The sequence below is a fragment of the Aspergillus pseudodeflectus genome, assembly GCF_044049435.1.
Source record: "Aspergillus pseudodeflectus strain CBS 756.74 chromosome Unknown BJX68scaffold_4, whole genome shotgun sequence".
NCBI classification, from domain to species: Eukaryota; Fungi; Ascomycota; class Eurotiomycetes; order Eurotiales; family Aspergillaceae; genus Aspergillus; species Aspergillus pseudodeflectus.
The window spans coordinates 494,773-509,152 of NW_027263780.1; the positions used below are offsets into that span (position 1 = coordinate 494,773).

At 54.0% G+C, this 14,380-nt stretch overlaps 6 protein-coding genes across 6 annotated transcripts; 3 read left to right on the top strand and 3 right to left on the bottom strand.

Moving 5' to 3' along the window:
* Window positions 1-902: 902 nt before the first annotated feature.
* BJX68DRAFT_277606 (Six-hairpin glycosidase-like protein) lies at window positions 903-3,588 on the top strand (the record flags this gene model as incomplete). The annotated part of the gene is made up of 2 exons (XM_071048361.1): window positions 903-1,322; window positions 1,405-3,588. The coding sequence occupies 2 exons, from the start codon at window positions 903-905 to the stop codon at window positions 3,586-3,588; spliced, it is 2,604 nt and encodes an 867-aa protein (XP_070903768.1).
* Window positions 3,589-3,625: 37 nt separating this feature from the next.
* BJX68DRAFT_277609 (inorganic phosphate transporter) lies at window positions 3,626-6,050 on the bottom strand. The gene is made up of 3 exons (XM_071048362.1): window positions 5,504-6,050; window positions 4,022-5,431; window positions 3,626-3,974 (listed from the first exon to the last, which is right to left on the bottom strand). Exons 1-3 carry the CDS (start codon window positions 5,577-5,579, stop codon window positions 3,688-3,690), a joined length of 1,773 nt encoding a protein of 590 aa, XP_070903769.1. The 5' UTR covers window positions 5,580-6,050; the 3' UTR covers window positions 3,626-3,687.
* A 530-nt stretch (window positions 6,051-6,580) lies between these two features.
* BJX68DRAFT_262343 (uncharacterized protein) lies at window positions 6,581-7,036 on the top strand (the record flags this gene model as incomplete). The annotated part of the gene is made up of 3 exons (XM_071044414.1): window positions 6,581-6,650; window positions 6,734-6,885; window positions 6,938-7,036. The coding sequence occupies 3 exons, from the start codon at window positions 6,581-6,583 to the stop codon at window positions 7,034-7,036; spliced, it is 321 nt and encodes a 106-aa protein (XP_070903770.1).
* Window positions 7,037-8,296: 1,260 nt separating this feature from the next.
* Window positions 8,297-10,441, bottom strand: BJX68DRAFT_262344 (uncharacterized protein; the record flags this gene model as incomplete). The annotated part of the gene is made up of 1 exon (XM_071044415.1): window positions 8,297-10,441. One exon carries the CDS (start codon window positions 10,439-10,441, stop codon window positions 8,297-8,299), a length of 2,145 nt encoding a protein of 714 aa, XP_070903771.1.
* A 211-nt stretch (window positions 10,442-10,652) lies between these two features.
* BJX68DRAFT_142069 (zinc-dependent alcohol dehydrogenase family protein) lies at window positions 10,653-11,892 on the top strand. Its single transcript, XM_071036494.1, has 2 exons — window positions 10,653-11,195; window positions 11,246-11,892. The coding sequence occupies exons 1-2, from the start codon at window positions 10,682-10,684 to the stop codon at window positions 11,773-11,775; spliced, it is 1,044 nt and encodes a 347-aa protein (XP_070903772.1). The 5' UTR covers window positions 10,653-10,681; the 3' UTR covers window positions 11,776-11,892.
* Window positions 11,893-12,656: 764 nt separating this feature from the next.
* Window positions 12,657-13,655, bottom strand: BJX68DRAFT_227269 (oleate hydratase; the record flags this gene model as incomplete). Its single annotated transcript, XM_071038637.1, has 1 exon — window positions 12,657-13,655. A coding segment is annotated over one exon (999 nt), but the record flags the coding sequence as incomplete, so codon positions are not given.
* Between the last annotated feature and the right edge of the window lie 725 nt (window positions 13,656-14,380).

Sequence of the window (14,380 nt, forward strand, 5' to 3'; positions counted from 1 at the left end):
GAGCCCGAAAGTATGGGCGAAACAACCACTCCTTGCGACAGCGCCCGAGAATGGCGAGTGGATTTGCCGGTTAGGGCTAGATTTTTTGGAGACCTATGGCTCGGATCTGCGAGACTGCTTTGATTTAGATTTATAGATTAATACTGTCCATGACGTTGGTCCATTTGTATCCATCACTCCTGTATCGCGTACCCTCGGTTCTGTGTCTAGACCAAACATTACTTCCGTGTACAGACAGGCAAGGCACTAGCCGTGTTCACCCGCAGACAGTTTTGTTTGATAGCTTCAAAGGTACTACGACTGCAAATTTTTCGACGAGACTCGTATCAAGTAAAATTCGTTGGTATAGATTCTGAATATGGTTCCCTTCAATGGCGCACATGTCCCTTACCCGGAGGTCGACATATGAAAACAAGCAATATGCTTGTCGGATATTGCTTGTCGGCCGTGGCTTTCTACATAGGAAAAGAGATTCATAAGTATTGATCGAGTCTTATATACTCTCTAGTTGCAATCTCAATCACTGCAATCACTAGTCAATACCAACCAATGCGTGTCCCGTGACCTCGCTAGCCCTCATCTCTTGTGCAGGGATGTTGCCTTTTGATACTAGCAAGCATTATTCAACGTAGAAATCCGCGGTATATATCCCCAAGTGACTCCTTGAAATAGTCGGGCTATATCGGCCGATAATGTACCGAGCAACAATATAGCTCACGTACAAGCTCAGTCCATCCCCACACCAACCCACATGAACCCCCGCAATCCACGACCACACTCGGGATATCCGAACCATATCAACATGACTCCCCGCATCATTTGGACCTTAATTTCCGTAAAGATTTCACTCCTTTCCCTATCTCCCATTTGTCTTCCCTGGCAATAGAACAGAGAAAAACAAAATGCCGCCCTCCTGGACAAAAACAACCCCCTGGCTCTGGACGCCAGACCCAACCTACACCGAAACAGACCCCTCCACGCCAGCGCAATTCGTCCTCTTCAGAAAGACATTCACACTCCCACCCGCAGACACCTCATCGTCTTCCCCTTCCTCAACCCTTCAACCCATTATCCTCCACATATCCGCCGACACGCGCTACCGCCTGTACATAAACGGGCAGAGCATCTCCTTTGGCCCTGCGAAATCCTACCTGAACGAATGGAACTACGAGACTGTTGATATTGCGCCGTTTGTCAAGCGCGGGAGTGAGACGAATGTGCTTGCGGCGCGCGTGTTGAGGTATTCGGGGACGCAGGTCGGGAATACGTCCATGGTTCGGGCGGCGATTCCGGGGTTCTTTCTGTATGAAGATTCGGGGATTGTATGTTTCTTTTATTTTTGCTATCTCGATTTTCTTAAGTGGCAGGGCGATAGAGGCTATATGCTAACCATGTCATGTCCAGGGCCTGAGCACATCAACCCCCTGGCTCTGCAAAGTGGACCGATCCGTGCGAATCCTGCCGGCCTCGGAATGGAACCGCGCACTCGGTCCGCCATTCCTGTGCATAAACGAAGAGGTCGACGCCGAGAGGGAAGAGCGCGGGTGGCTGCGTGCCGATTTCGACGATAGTCACTGGGATATGGCCGTCAGGTCGTCCATCACTGTACCAATGCTACCGGTCAATGAACCCTGGAGACTTGTTCCGAGGAGTATACCGGCTCTCCCGGAGATTGACGGGAGGTTTCAGAGTGTCGTTAGGGTTGATTCCTCTTCCTCCAAAGCAGAAAGCCGTGACTTTGGCCATGAGGCAGAGGCATGGACCGCCCTAATCCAAACTGATACCCCCCTGACAATCCCGGCGAATACCACAACAAGCGTGATCCTCGAAAGTGAAACACTGATCACAGCCTTCCTCCACTTCACCTTCCGGCGTGGCGCCGGATCGAAAATCCAGATCCGCTGCGCAGAGTGCTTCGAGTATCCGCCCGCAGACGGGAACCCGAACCCCTTTGCGCGGAACAAAGGGGATCGCACGGATTCCGGGGGAATTCTCATGGGGCCGGATGATTTCTATACCCTCCCCTCCTCCACCTCTCAGGAGGACGAGATCACATACAGCCCCTTCTGGCACCGGACATTCCGCTTTCTCCGGCTTACCATCTCCACGCTCTCGACCCCCCTCCTCGTGACAAAGGCAACCTTCTCCAAAACGCACTACCCGCTCGAGATAACAACCACCCTCCCCCTCGCCTCCCTCGCGCAAACCGAACGCCAGAAATGGTCCACGAGCCTCACGACGCTCCTCAACTGCATGCAGGAAACATACACCGACTGCCCGTTCTACGAACAGAACCAGTTCGCACTGGATACCCGGCTGCAAGCGCTCTTCAGCTACAATCTGTCCCGCGACGACCGACTCGCCCGGAAAGCCATCCAGGAGTTCCACGCGTCGCGCCGCGGATGCGACGGGCTGGTCGAGACGCATTTCCCGGGCCCCTTTGCGGGCGCGGGCGTTGTTATCCCCGCCTTCTCGCTGTTCTGGGTCCTCATGCTGCATGACCATATGCTGTACTTTGGCGAGGAATCGCTCGTGAGGAGATACATTGGCGCTGTGGATGGGATCCTGGATTACTTCGAGTCGAGAATCGATCCGCGCTATGGGATGGTCGGTCGCTTTGACGAGGACGCGTGGGCGTTTGTTGATTGGACGCGCGAGTGGTCTGCCATGCCCCCGGGAGGGAGTTTTACGGATTTGGCGGTGCCGCCGGGGTATCGCCGGTGTGGGGCGATTAGTTATGTGAGTCTGGTGTATGCGTATGTGCTGGGCAAGGCGGCGGAGCTGTGTGAGTTTTTGGGGAGGGGGGATGTGGCGAGGGAGTATAGGAGTCGGGCGGGACGGGTGAATGAGGCTGTTTTGAGGCATTGTGTACGGCGTGTCCGGCGGGCAGATAACGAGCAGGGATCCGGAGGAAAAGACGAAGAGGACGAAGAAGAGGAAGAGTTCTTCCTAACCGACTCGCCCGACAGCCCAGATACAGATACCGAACTAAGCCAACACACCCAGGTCTTCGCCATCCTCTCCGGCGCCGTGACGGGCCCCCGCGCAGCACGAATCCTGCGCCGCGCGCTGGCGCCCTCGACAAACGCCTCTTACGCAAAATGCTCCTACGCACTGTCCTTCTATGTCTTCGAAGCCGCGGTCCAAATAGGTCTCTACGAGGAATTCCGAAACGACCTCGTGAAGCCGTGGGCGGATATGCTGAGCCTGAATCTGAGCACGTGGGCCGAGTCCGCGGCGATGCCGCGCAGCGATTGTCATGGGTGGAGCTGCGTGCCGATTTATGATGCTGTTGTTAATGTTTTGGGGGTTAGGCCTGTGGAGCCAGGGTGTGGGCGGCTGAGGTTTGAGCCGAGGGTCAAACTTTGGAATGGCAATATGGCAGCGGACGTGGGGGAGAGGGAGAGCGATGGAGTGCTTGAGGGCGTGGTTATGGTCAAAGGGGGCGAAGTTAGGGTCTCTTGGGAGAAAGAGGAGAAGGGAGTGAGGTTGGCGGTGGATTTCGATGCCGAGGTCGAGGTCAGAGACGGGGATGGATACAGGGTGGTCAACCTGGAAAAGGGGGGCAGTTTGACTGTGCATGGTTGACAAAGGATTTAATTTCTAGACACAGCAATGAGATTGTGACTAAAGAGCGTAGTATTCGGGTATTATATCTATGTACGTAGATTGCTAGGTGAATACCATTCACGCAAAGTGAGGAGCGTTCAAGAAGAGTCCCATGAGACATCCAGCCAGAGTTCCAGCAATGGGAATAGTCATGATCCAACCGAGACCGAGCAGACCGACCCGCTGCCAGTTGACGGCCTTGATCGTTCCGTTGCAGAGACCGACACCAATGGTGGCACCGGTGATGCACATCGAGGTCGACACGGGGAGCTTGTACTGGGAGAAAACGAGGACGGTAATGGCAGCGCCGAGCTCCATGGAACATCCTCGGCTGGGCGAGTGGTATGTAATCTTGTTACCCATGACTGGTGATCGTTAGCTTTGTTCATCTGAAGAAAACGAGGAGGCTTACCCTTCATGATGTTGTATCCATAAGTAATCAAGCCGATCGAGATCATAATGGCCAGAACCGCGAGCTGCCAGACAGGAACCTCGGCCTTGGACTCGGAAGGCACGCCGGTTCTCCAGGCGGAGTACAGGACCGCCCATGGGCCGACGGAGTTGCCGATGTCGTTGGCACCGTGGGCAAACGAGGCAGTGCAGGCGGTCAAAATCTGGACGAACGAGTATGTGTGCTCCACTTCGTTGGGGTACTTCTTCGCGTGGGAATAGACACGTTCCATACGGGCACCTTCGGGGGTTCCGTGCACACCAGACTGGGCAGCGTGGATGTCGTAGTGCAGACCATACAGAGCACCAACAACGACCATAGCCGGGAGGCGCTTCAGGAGAATCTTGATGTTGTGCAGTTCGTAAATCTCGCCGGAGCCGATAGGGTTGTCATGGAGAGTGCGCATAGCCCAGGCCAAGGGTCCACGACCGCGGCGCAGCTTGGCATGGAAGCGCTCCTGTCCACGGGCCATGAGCTCCTTGTAGTCGAGCTGCTGTGCTTCGACAACAGTGTCGCCTTTCTCGATGGGATGAGCGGGCTTCCCAATGTCTTCGGCGAGGGTGTCGGGAGAGTCAGGAAGGTCGTCCTCCTGCATAACGGCATAGTTGGGCACCTTGGCGACCTCGGAGGCGGCAGGGACAGGGCGCGTGAAGAGCAGAGGACCGTAGATGAACTCGTACCACTTGATGTTGGGGTCCTTGCGAATGACACGGGTGTAGGCAAAGGGAACGAAGAAGAGGGCCGACAGCAGGCAGACAGCACCACCGGTTCCAAGGGTCACGCCAACAATCCAGCCAGTGGGCTTCTTGCTCAGACCCAGGTTAGGCGAACCCTTGTAGACAATCGAGAGACAGCAAATGGTTCCAGCAATGAGGAAGAAGAACGGAGCAGTCCAGACGGACCAGGGAACAGGGTTCTTGCGCATGTGCACCACCACCTTGATGAGCATGAAGATGATGGCAGCAAAGCAGCCAGAGATAGCAGGAGCCATGCCGAGACCTGCAAAAATGGCACCAAGACCACTACCCTTGTTCCAGCCCCATTGCACAGACGAGGCACCAGCGGTCGCAACACCCACACCAGCGATGGCCGAGACGAGCGAATAGGTGGACGAGACGTGGGTCGAGTGACGGGTGCACCACATCACCCAGGACGAAGCGGCAGCGAGAGCGCAGGCAAACGCCAACATCTGCACACCAGCATTGCCCTCGAACGCCTCGGGGGGGATGATCTTGTTTTTGATGGTATCAGCGGTACGAGCACCGACGGTCACGGCACCGAGAAACTCGAAGATGGTTCCGAATATCATCGCCTGGCGGTACGAGATGGAGCGAGAGGACACACTGGTGGCCCAGGAGTTGGCAACATCGTCTGAAGAGTCAAGTTAGCACGGGAGAAACAAACTGGAGAAAGTGAAAGATTGGAAAAGTCGTCAAGACGTACTGGCACCATTGTTGTATGCATCGAGCATGGCAAACAAAGTGCCAATGGCAAAGATGTAGGTATGCTCGTGCACCATCTTGAAGGCGGGCGATCGAGAACAGGGGGAACAGGAGGTTGAGATGCTGAGAGGAGCTGCGACGATCGATTCACAGTCCGACCAGGGGTGAGACGCTTTTTATGTCCTGACAGGCGGGCAGCACGAGGGGGTTGCATGTCGCCCACGTGCAGAGGGTCTCAGCATCAGATGGAGTCGGCGGGCGCAGGATGGCGGCGATGGCGAGCAAACAGGCCGGGCAATCGGGGCCTCCGACCAGCGGGTCCTTTCTCGAACGACGCATGGAATATCATTCTCGACGACATGCACGCGATGCAGGGCATCATTGGCCGCAAAGACTCCGGGCACCCCACGTCGAATGTGACACTTTCCGATCTCGAGCGTCGCGAAACGGGCAGGGTGAGGCAGGGTGACAGCAGGACACGCTCCCACGTTCCACGACAGGCGGCCGCGATTCGACGAGAGCGGAAGGTTGCTGGCGTCAGAGCAGAGCTTCGAGTTGGATCCAAGGGACTTGGCAGCTTGGCGGGCGTTCTGGGCAGGGTTTAAAGAAATCTTGATAGCCAGCAGTCTGGCCTGACTGGAGTAACACGCAGCCAATCTGGACCAGCTGGGGCCGCACGTGGTGGGGCCGCACCCTCTGATTCCACGGTTGCTGCCCGCCCAGGCTCCCTCCTCATCAGCCAACCTCGCTTGTTTGCTCTTGTCTTTCTTGTCCTTCTTGACTCGAGGCTTCACCTGGCTTGGCCACTGCGGTTGGAAAATGGGCACGTGCGACCCTGTTTCGAGGGATTGGGCCAAGAAGAGAACCGTCTCCGAAGCACTCGCCGCGCGTTCATTGGTAAATCTAATTGTCTCAGCGCCATAGCATCACTAGTATCATCTTTTGTTCAAGTGCAATCGGCGTAGAGAGAATGTCGCCTTCGTATCAGTATACAAGTCAGCTTACGGAGTAGATATACCCTAGTGTGCCACCTACTCTGCCAATCGCCACCACATTACATCCCATAGACCAATTCAAGATGCCCGCCTCACAAAATCTCTCCCCATCCCCATCCGACACGAAAAAGCTCATCGAGATCCGTCCAAAAGGTGCTACTTACATCATTCCTACGTCCTCGTCCTCTTCATCCGGGTCGAAACGCTCCGTGCTAACAGTGATCATCCATCTCTAGGGATCCTCCTCCACTCGCACACATCCCCCCTAGACCATAAACGCAAACGACACGCCCAGACGCAGAAACACCAACGCGACCGCATGAAAGCCGCTCTGGAGGTGCTGGCGAACACACTTGAGGCTCAGGGAGTAGGGGCTACAGGGACGAGGGTAGGTCATTCCTTAAAAGGGAATCGCTCTGAAGGCTTGCTAAGTCTTGTAGGCAGAGGTTGTAGAATTGGCGGTAGAGTACATACTTGGGTTGCAGAGGGAGTTGGAGGGGTTGAGAGATCGAGATAGTGACAGGAGTGAATCGCCGTGACTATCTTGTTATGTTCTAGTTATGAGTCAGAACCGCGAAGCTCAATCAACTATAGGCGTGTCTATTCCTGACGGGCTGGTCCCGGGATAGGTGAGCCTATAAATTCTATCAATCTCCAGAAGACCTCCAACTTGGAATAGGAGCATTCGTAATGTTACCTACCACGGCGTAGGGTCAATGACCAGAAGCTTCTACGAAGGCTTGGGTGTACGCATAGTGGTGAACCAATGGACATCAGTATCCTGTATCGAATGACAAGTGACTTTCATGATCTACTCGAAACACGACGGAGCCAATACATATTATTATATACATTTTCGAACTTACAGAGCATTTGAACAGGGCCGGCGCCCTTAATATTAGTCCTGGTAGTTGAGGTTGAGCACATGGAGCGCAGAAATCGGTCAACTTATATTCTATTATATATTTATGACGGTAAACGCAGTGTTCGAGAGCAAGGCCGGTTAGCACCAAGCAATTTATCTACAGTTTGTTCCATCAACTTCCACGCATGGTGGGAAGACATGGTGCTTATATATATAACCCCAGGGCGGTTATATAGTGCTGACTACGCTGTACCCCGAATAGAGTATGAAAGTAACTTGTTTCTTGACGAAGAATATGATACCCATGCCCGGCAGCCCACCACTGCTTATTGCAGCAGATCAAGCATTTGTAGAAGCTTCTGGTCATCTACCTTACCCCATGGTAGGTTGCACGTTCAAACGCGATGCCCGGCTAACTTGGTGGTCTTCTGGCGATCTGCACATGGTCCAGACAGCAGGGAATAAATATATCACTTGGCTAGTGAGATCAACCCAGTTTGAACTTTATCAGCATTTGCGGTGGAGAAGTGACAGCTCTCAAGTATATGGTTGATCATCTGAAGCTTTCAGATCAACCTCCGGGCTGCGAGTATTTAGGTAGGCGTTGTGTACCCAGGCATAGTTAACTTAGTACTGTATGAGCTGAGTCGGGTTCCAAGCCTTCCTATTGGCTAGTTGGTCTGCTCCTTTTCCAATAGGAATTGCAGGAAGGTATCAGTGTGGGGCTCTGCCTAGGGGAATAGAGAGGAGTGATTTCAGAGTTACATAGTTCCTATTACCTCGTAGCAGGTATGCCGAGGTTTTGGTTGCATACATGTACCAAATAATTGCACAAAGCTCAGACACGCTAATCAAACTCTACTTCAACTCTATCGAAAGGGTAATATCATGTTTCGCCCATAGACGTAGCTTTGCTGCATTCTATTCTATAAATTTATGCAAAAGAATCTTCTGGATCCACCATAAACGCCTCAAAGACCTCGTCACAGTACGTCGGCCACGCGTCCAGATTGCCCAGTTCATCCCAGAGCCATAGTGGCTGTCCGTCTGGACTGAGGAGAGGACTATTAGGTGTATTGAGAGCGATAGTAGTAGTGGCAGTAGTGGCAGTAGAAACTTCCTGGTCCAGAGAGACGGGGTGAGCCGGTTCAGAAGCCCGAGGCTGCAGTGGGTGTTCCTCCTCAGAATCTTCCCTTACTGTTGTTGTTGTTGTCACCGCCGTCGGAGGATGGAAGGGAGGAGGGCCCGGTGTAATATATTGACCATCTTGAACCCCCACCAACTCATCAACCTTCCTACCCAAATACCCCGTAAGCACCGCCGCGCGCTTCGCAGCCGCATCCCCACCCGCAGAAGTGAAAACCTCCATCGCAAGATCCAAGCAGCCCCTCGCCCGCGCGCACAGCTCGCGACGAAACGGGTAAGCGAGCATGAATCCGATGATGGTGATGACTGCGTTCCACTGGTATTGGTAGATCTCGGCGTGCCCGTGGTGGATATCATGCGTGGATAGGCGGGTGTGTGTGAGGGTTGTTAGAGTTATTGCGTGGTGGAGGGCTGTGAGGGCGTGGGTTGTGGATTTGGAGGTTGGGTTGCTGGAGTTGGAGGTGGAGTTTGAGCTCGGGCTGGGGAATTGGATGAATGTGCGGTGCAGGGTCATTGTCGTGTTGTGGTATTGGAGGGAGAGGAGAGTGTTTTGGAGGGCAAGGATTGGCGAGCCTGCTAGTGTATCTTGAGGGGTTGACAGCGCATCTCCTGGTTGAGGCGATGTATTGGTTGTTTCAACTGCGTCGAGCTGGAGATTCGCAAAAGGCTCCTGACGAGGTAACTCATCGCGCCATAACTTAAGGAGGTCAAGATGCTTCAGCAAGACCTCCGCGCGTGCTTCGATATTCGCGAGCCCAGATATCCCATCGCGCAGGGAATTTAGGTCCATGGCCTCATTTATAGCCCGCGCAGCAGCCGTAAGACGAATAGACTCGATGTGATAAGATAAGCCACTGGAGCAGTCCATATCCAGCTCCTCCCTACTAGGACCCAACCCAACCAAGCCATCCGCACGACTAGTAACCGGCTTGCCAACATGTCGCGCGCAACGAAACTCCAGATGAATCAGCGTCCACCAAACGTGACGAAAGGGCCGACACTCCTTGTACCAGCCGTTCCGAGAGTCCATATAGTTGAGCGACTGCGCAATGCGAAGACCCAGTCCCACCATAATATATGCTGCCTGATACTGGCCCGCGTCAAGCAAATAGAGAGTCAAGTAGCAGTAGCATTGCATGACCGGTACAGAAGGACGAGCGAATGTGGCGAGCTGCGTGACGGCCGAGAGGGCGCGTTGGAAGTAAGGGAGTCCGATTTTGGACTTCCAATGTTGGAATTGCGGCCAATTGAGGCCGGCGAGGCGCGTGTGCAGGCTGGAGTTATGGATGTATTGTAAAGTGTATACTGTAACTGCATCTTGGAGAGGCTGGAGAGCTCTATTCATTCGTTCGGGATTGACTTCGTCCCATTGCACGATCGGCATTAGTGGGCGAAGATGCGACCAGAAGGTCTGCATTATACGACCAGTCTGGGCTGGAGACAAGTCGCAGTCGGAGGCCTGCGTCTCCTGTACCCCAGAGAGAAAAGGCAAGTCCTGTCCGAAAGGTGTATCACCAGATGGAGCGGTGCTTGCATACTGCTGCTGTCCTCCAGAGCAAAACGCATTGATCCGAGCAATGAATCCCAAGATCGAATCCGTTTTCTGCGAAGTCCACGCCAGATTTGCCGACGGCGACGGCGTTGGAGGTGAAGACTCCTCCACAGGTTGAAGGTCTTCTAACAATGTATCCGCCGAGTGGGTGCCTTTCTGTTGGCGACGACATGATTCACTGCTCCCCTTTGTCCCGTTACTCCGGTTCCTCCGCGGAGTCTGCGGAGTCTGTAGACGAGTTCGAACGCAGGGGACATTGTTGGCCTCGCATGGGGGACATGGGGTGACAGCTTCACATCGCACACGGTGCTCGCGGCAAAAGTTGCAAGCATGACCGACCTTCCGGCGTCTTGGAACGAGGCCTACCTGTGGGAATGGCATTTTTTGGACATTGATTCAGCGAGTAACGAGCGCCGGAAGGGTTGTGGGAGAGTGGGAGATTTGCTGTGGGTGCCGCATCTGGCCAATCGGAATGCGAGGAGCGAGGCTGAATAATGGATCGAGATAGATCCCAAGTGACAAATCATCATGACGAGAGCCTTGTATAAAGACACGGAGATTTCCGTCTGAAATCTCAATATCCAGCTCCTCATCCAGAAAGAACATACTACAATTCCCATCATGCCTCAACAGACCGTCTTCCGCTTCCCAACCCGAACCGCCTTCGGCGACCTCACCACCTACCAAGAACCAATCCCGACCCCATCCAGCCACGAAGTTCTAATCAAAGTCCGTGCAGTCGCCCTCAACTCGCGAGACTGCCAGATCGCAACCTCAAAATACCCTTTCCCCATCAAAGACAACGTCATTCCAGGCTCAGATGCCGCCGGCGACATTGTGCAAGTAGGCGACGCGGTGCACGATTTCGCCAAGGGCGACCGGGTCGTTGTATGCTTTGACCAGAACAGGCCATACGGTCCGGCCAAGCATGTTGTTGCGTATCAGAATGGTGGTGGACTGGATGGAGTCATGGCGCAGTATATTTTGCGTCCCGCGTCCGCTGTTGTTAAGATCCCGGAGGATGCGCCGCAGTCGTACAGTGAACTTGCGTCGCTGGTTTGTACTGGGGTGACGGCTTGGAACTCTTTGTATGGGAATAATCAGTTGATTGCAGGGCAATCGGTCTTGATTCAAGGTGCGTTTCTGGCGTTGCATAGATATGGGCACAAGTTAACTCGCAGCCAGGCACCGGCGGCACATCAATGACAGCGCTCGTCCTCGCCAAAGCAGCCGGCGCAACGACGATTGTCACCTCCTCCAGCGATGAGAAGCTCCGTGTCGTCAAGGAGAAGTTCAACCCAGACTACTGCATCAACTACACCAAGACCCCCGATTGGGCTTCCGAAGCTGTCCGGCTGACAGGAGGCAAAGGCGTGGACCACATCATCGAAATTGGCGGCGTCGGGACAATCGAGCAGAGTATCTCTGCAATTGCGCGAGGAGGCGTGATTAGCATCGTCGGGTATCTGGCCGAGTATGATCCGGCACGGGTTCCCAATGTCCTGATGCTTGCGCTGGGAAAGGAGGCGGTCTTGCGTGGGATTCAGATTGGGCCGAGGTGTATGTTGGAGGATTTGGTGACTCTTGTGTCGAGAAGGGGGTTGAGGTTCCAGATTGATCGGGAGTTTGGCTTCTCGAGGGAGGATATTGTTGCTGCTTATGATGCTCTGGCTTCGGGGAAGCATGTTGGGAAGATTTGCGTCGTGGTCGAGTGATTGCTCTGGAATAGAATGGAGGCCACTGTGGCTTTGAATAAACTCGCTTTCGTTTATCCTGACGAATTATGGCTCTACGAGGCCGAGTTGTGCTGCAGAGCAACTCTACCCTCCCAGGGGTGGAGCCGAAAATAGTGCAGCAGTCGTATCGTCCTGGTTCATATATTGACAGTGCCAATGTTCGCCAGCATACAAGGCTGACTACAATAAGGAAACGGGAGCACTGGGTGCAGCTACTTCCAAAACAACACCTTCGCAACGCTACACAAGCTATGATTCGACCAATCCTTATACTCCCCGCGCTCGAGCTTCAACCCCGTCAAATGGGAAACCGCCTTTTGCGCCGTCCGCACACTATAGCTCATATCCACACAGCTATGCTGCGGCATATCCGCAAACTGACCCACGAGTCCGATATTCGCGATACACCGCGGGTTGATCATTGGTCGGTCGTTGACGGCGCGCGCGAGGAGGATGGCGCTCATGCGGGGCATCACGCGCGGGACGGTGACGGTGCGTTTCTGGAGATGGTTTTCGTCGAGGTTCAGATGGTGGAGGAGCTCGATCATTATTTCCGCGCCCGAGCAGTGGATCATCATTTTCTGGACGTATTTGCCGCGGCTCTCGGGGAAGTTGGCGAAGCCCCAAAAGACACGGGTGTTGTTCGGTTGTTCGGGGAAGACGGGTTGCGTGGGCAGACAGAGATTCATGCGCCAGGGGCTTTCTTGGAGGGAGATGAAGGCGCCGCATTGTGGAGGGCAATGGGAGATTGAGCAGAGGTGCTCATAGAGGGCGAGGTCTTCGGTCGTGATGGTGAAGGATTCGAGCATGGATTCGGAGACGCGCGTGCAGAAGTTGTAGGGGTCGCCGAAGCAGCTGTGGTGGGCGCCGAGTTCGAGCCAGAGGGACCAGTTTTCATCGAGCGCTTCGTTTGGTTGCATCGAGGCTCGGAATGGTGGATTGTCATTGTTTCCCGTTGTTGAGCCGGAAACTGTCGAGCCTAGTGTGGCAATCACGATATCATCTTTTCCAATAACCTGGCACAGCTCGAAGCCATTCTCTACCAAGTTGATGCTTCTAACCACTCGTTGTCCGTTGCGGACGCTCGTGACAATATCCTTGACCTTGGCATCGAACCGGAAATCAACCTCCAGGCTGCGCAAGAAGTGGTATATCGGTATAAACGTGGACTCAAACTGATACCTCCCCGTGATGTCAAGACAGCTGAGAATCTTCAACCCGTGAAAGTCCCGTAGATACTGCCGGATTGTCCGCCGAAACTCACTCGCGCTGTGCCACGGCTGGAACCCAAACTGTGCGGACCATATCGCCCAAAACGTGCCCTCGAAGAAGCTCGGCGGGAGATAGTCCCGGATCTGTTTTCTCTGCAGGCTCTTCTCCCCTTTCAGCATGAGTCTGACTAGTGCAATGCGCTGTCGAAACTTCAAGTTCAGAAAGTTGGTCGGGATCTTAATGAGCGCGCCATCCTGCTGCACGAGGAACTGCGTATTCAAGTCCTTCCGATTGTCTGAAGAAGCGAAGTATTCTGCATTTTTGATCTCATCGAAGACGGTCTGGTTCTCGTCTCGCACAGATGGAACTAGTCCAAGGAGATCTTTGAGGGGCTCGCCGACGGGGACAGGAAGGCATCCGGGAAATTGGTCGTATCCGGAAGATTGATTGCCGGTGTTGTGTACAGCTAGGGCAAGGGATTCATGCCAATCGAGGATGTGTACGTTGCCGGGAGAAAAGTTGGCGAGTCGGATGAGGTAGAGGGCTGATGCGAGGGCGGCAGTGCCGCTGCCGAGGATCCAGGCCTCGCCTGGATCTGGGGGGCTTTCCCGGCAAAACCTTCCCTTGCGTAATCTTTCCTTTCTCATGGTAACATTGTTGCGGGGAGTTTGTTTGTTCGCGTTTTGTGGATCGCTTCGCTGTTGATATATACCGAGGCGCTTTGATTAGGTTGGTTCATGACGTAGAGAGTACCGCCGAAGCTGGAGGCGAAAGCCATCCGCTTCGGCTCTGGAATTACGATCCCGATAGTTCCCATAGGTCAGTTGCATCAGGCTTGTCGTTGATGGGTCGGAAGCCCTGCGGTAACTCGGTTCCTTGAAGACAGTGAGAGTCAGTGTACCTGGGGGAACTTGATTCGACGCCCTCTTGATGACAATAAGAGGAGCCAGCAGATCAAAATGTGGGGATCGTGTCAGTCATGCGTCCGAATCTCTTCAGGTTAAATTTGCAGGCTGGCACTCGTGTAATCTTGCGTTTTTGGGAATTCCGGCAGACACTTTTCACAGTGTTCGCCCAATCGTACTGCAATTATGGCGTCTGTGGCTTATAAAATGTATCAACGACAAGACGTCATTTCCTCAACAACTGGGTCAAACCCGGGGGGCTGGGTCTCGGCGTGGTCGGGACCGTTCTATGGAAGCAAAAGCACGAATGCTATGGAAGGAGATCGCCATAAACAGCCCAGCAACGGTTTGTGGTACCGAGACCGATCTAGGCTGGTCCATCGGCCATCAAACCGAATTAGTCTGCCAGTCGTCTGGGATAGATTCATATATTCAGGTATTATGGTGAGAAATATACAGGGTATGCT

Excerpts from the sequence above, each read along its gene's own strand:
- BJX68DRAFT_277609 (XM_071048362.1), bottom strand. The coding sequence starts at position 5,579 with ATGGTGCACGAGCATACCTACATCTTTGCCATTGGCACTTTGTTTGCC. Across the intron at positions 5,432-5,503 it reads TGCATACAACAATGGTGCCA|ACGATGTTGCCAACTCCTGG; the intron begins GTACGTCTTGAC and ends TTGACTCTTCAG. Across the intron at positions 3,975-4,021 it reads TGGATACAACATCATGAAGG|TCATGGGTAACAAGATTACA; the intron begins GTAAGCCTCCTC and ends AACGATCACCAG.
- BJX68DRAFT_142069 (XM_071036494.1), top strand. The coding sequence starts at position 10,682 with ATGCCTCAACAGACCGTCTTCCGCTTCCCAACCCGAACCGCCTTCGGC. Across the intron at positions 11,196-11,245 it reads GCAATCGGTCTTGATTCAAG|GCACCGGCGGCACATCAATG; the intron begins GTGCGTTTCTGG and ends ACTCGCAGCCAG.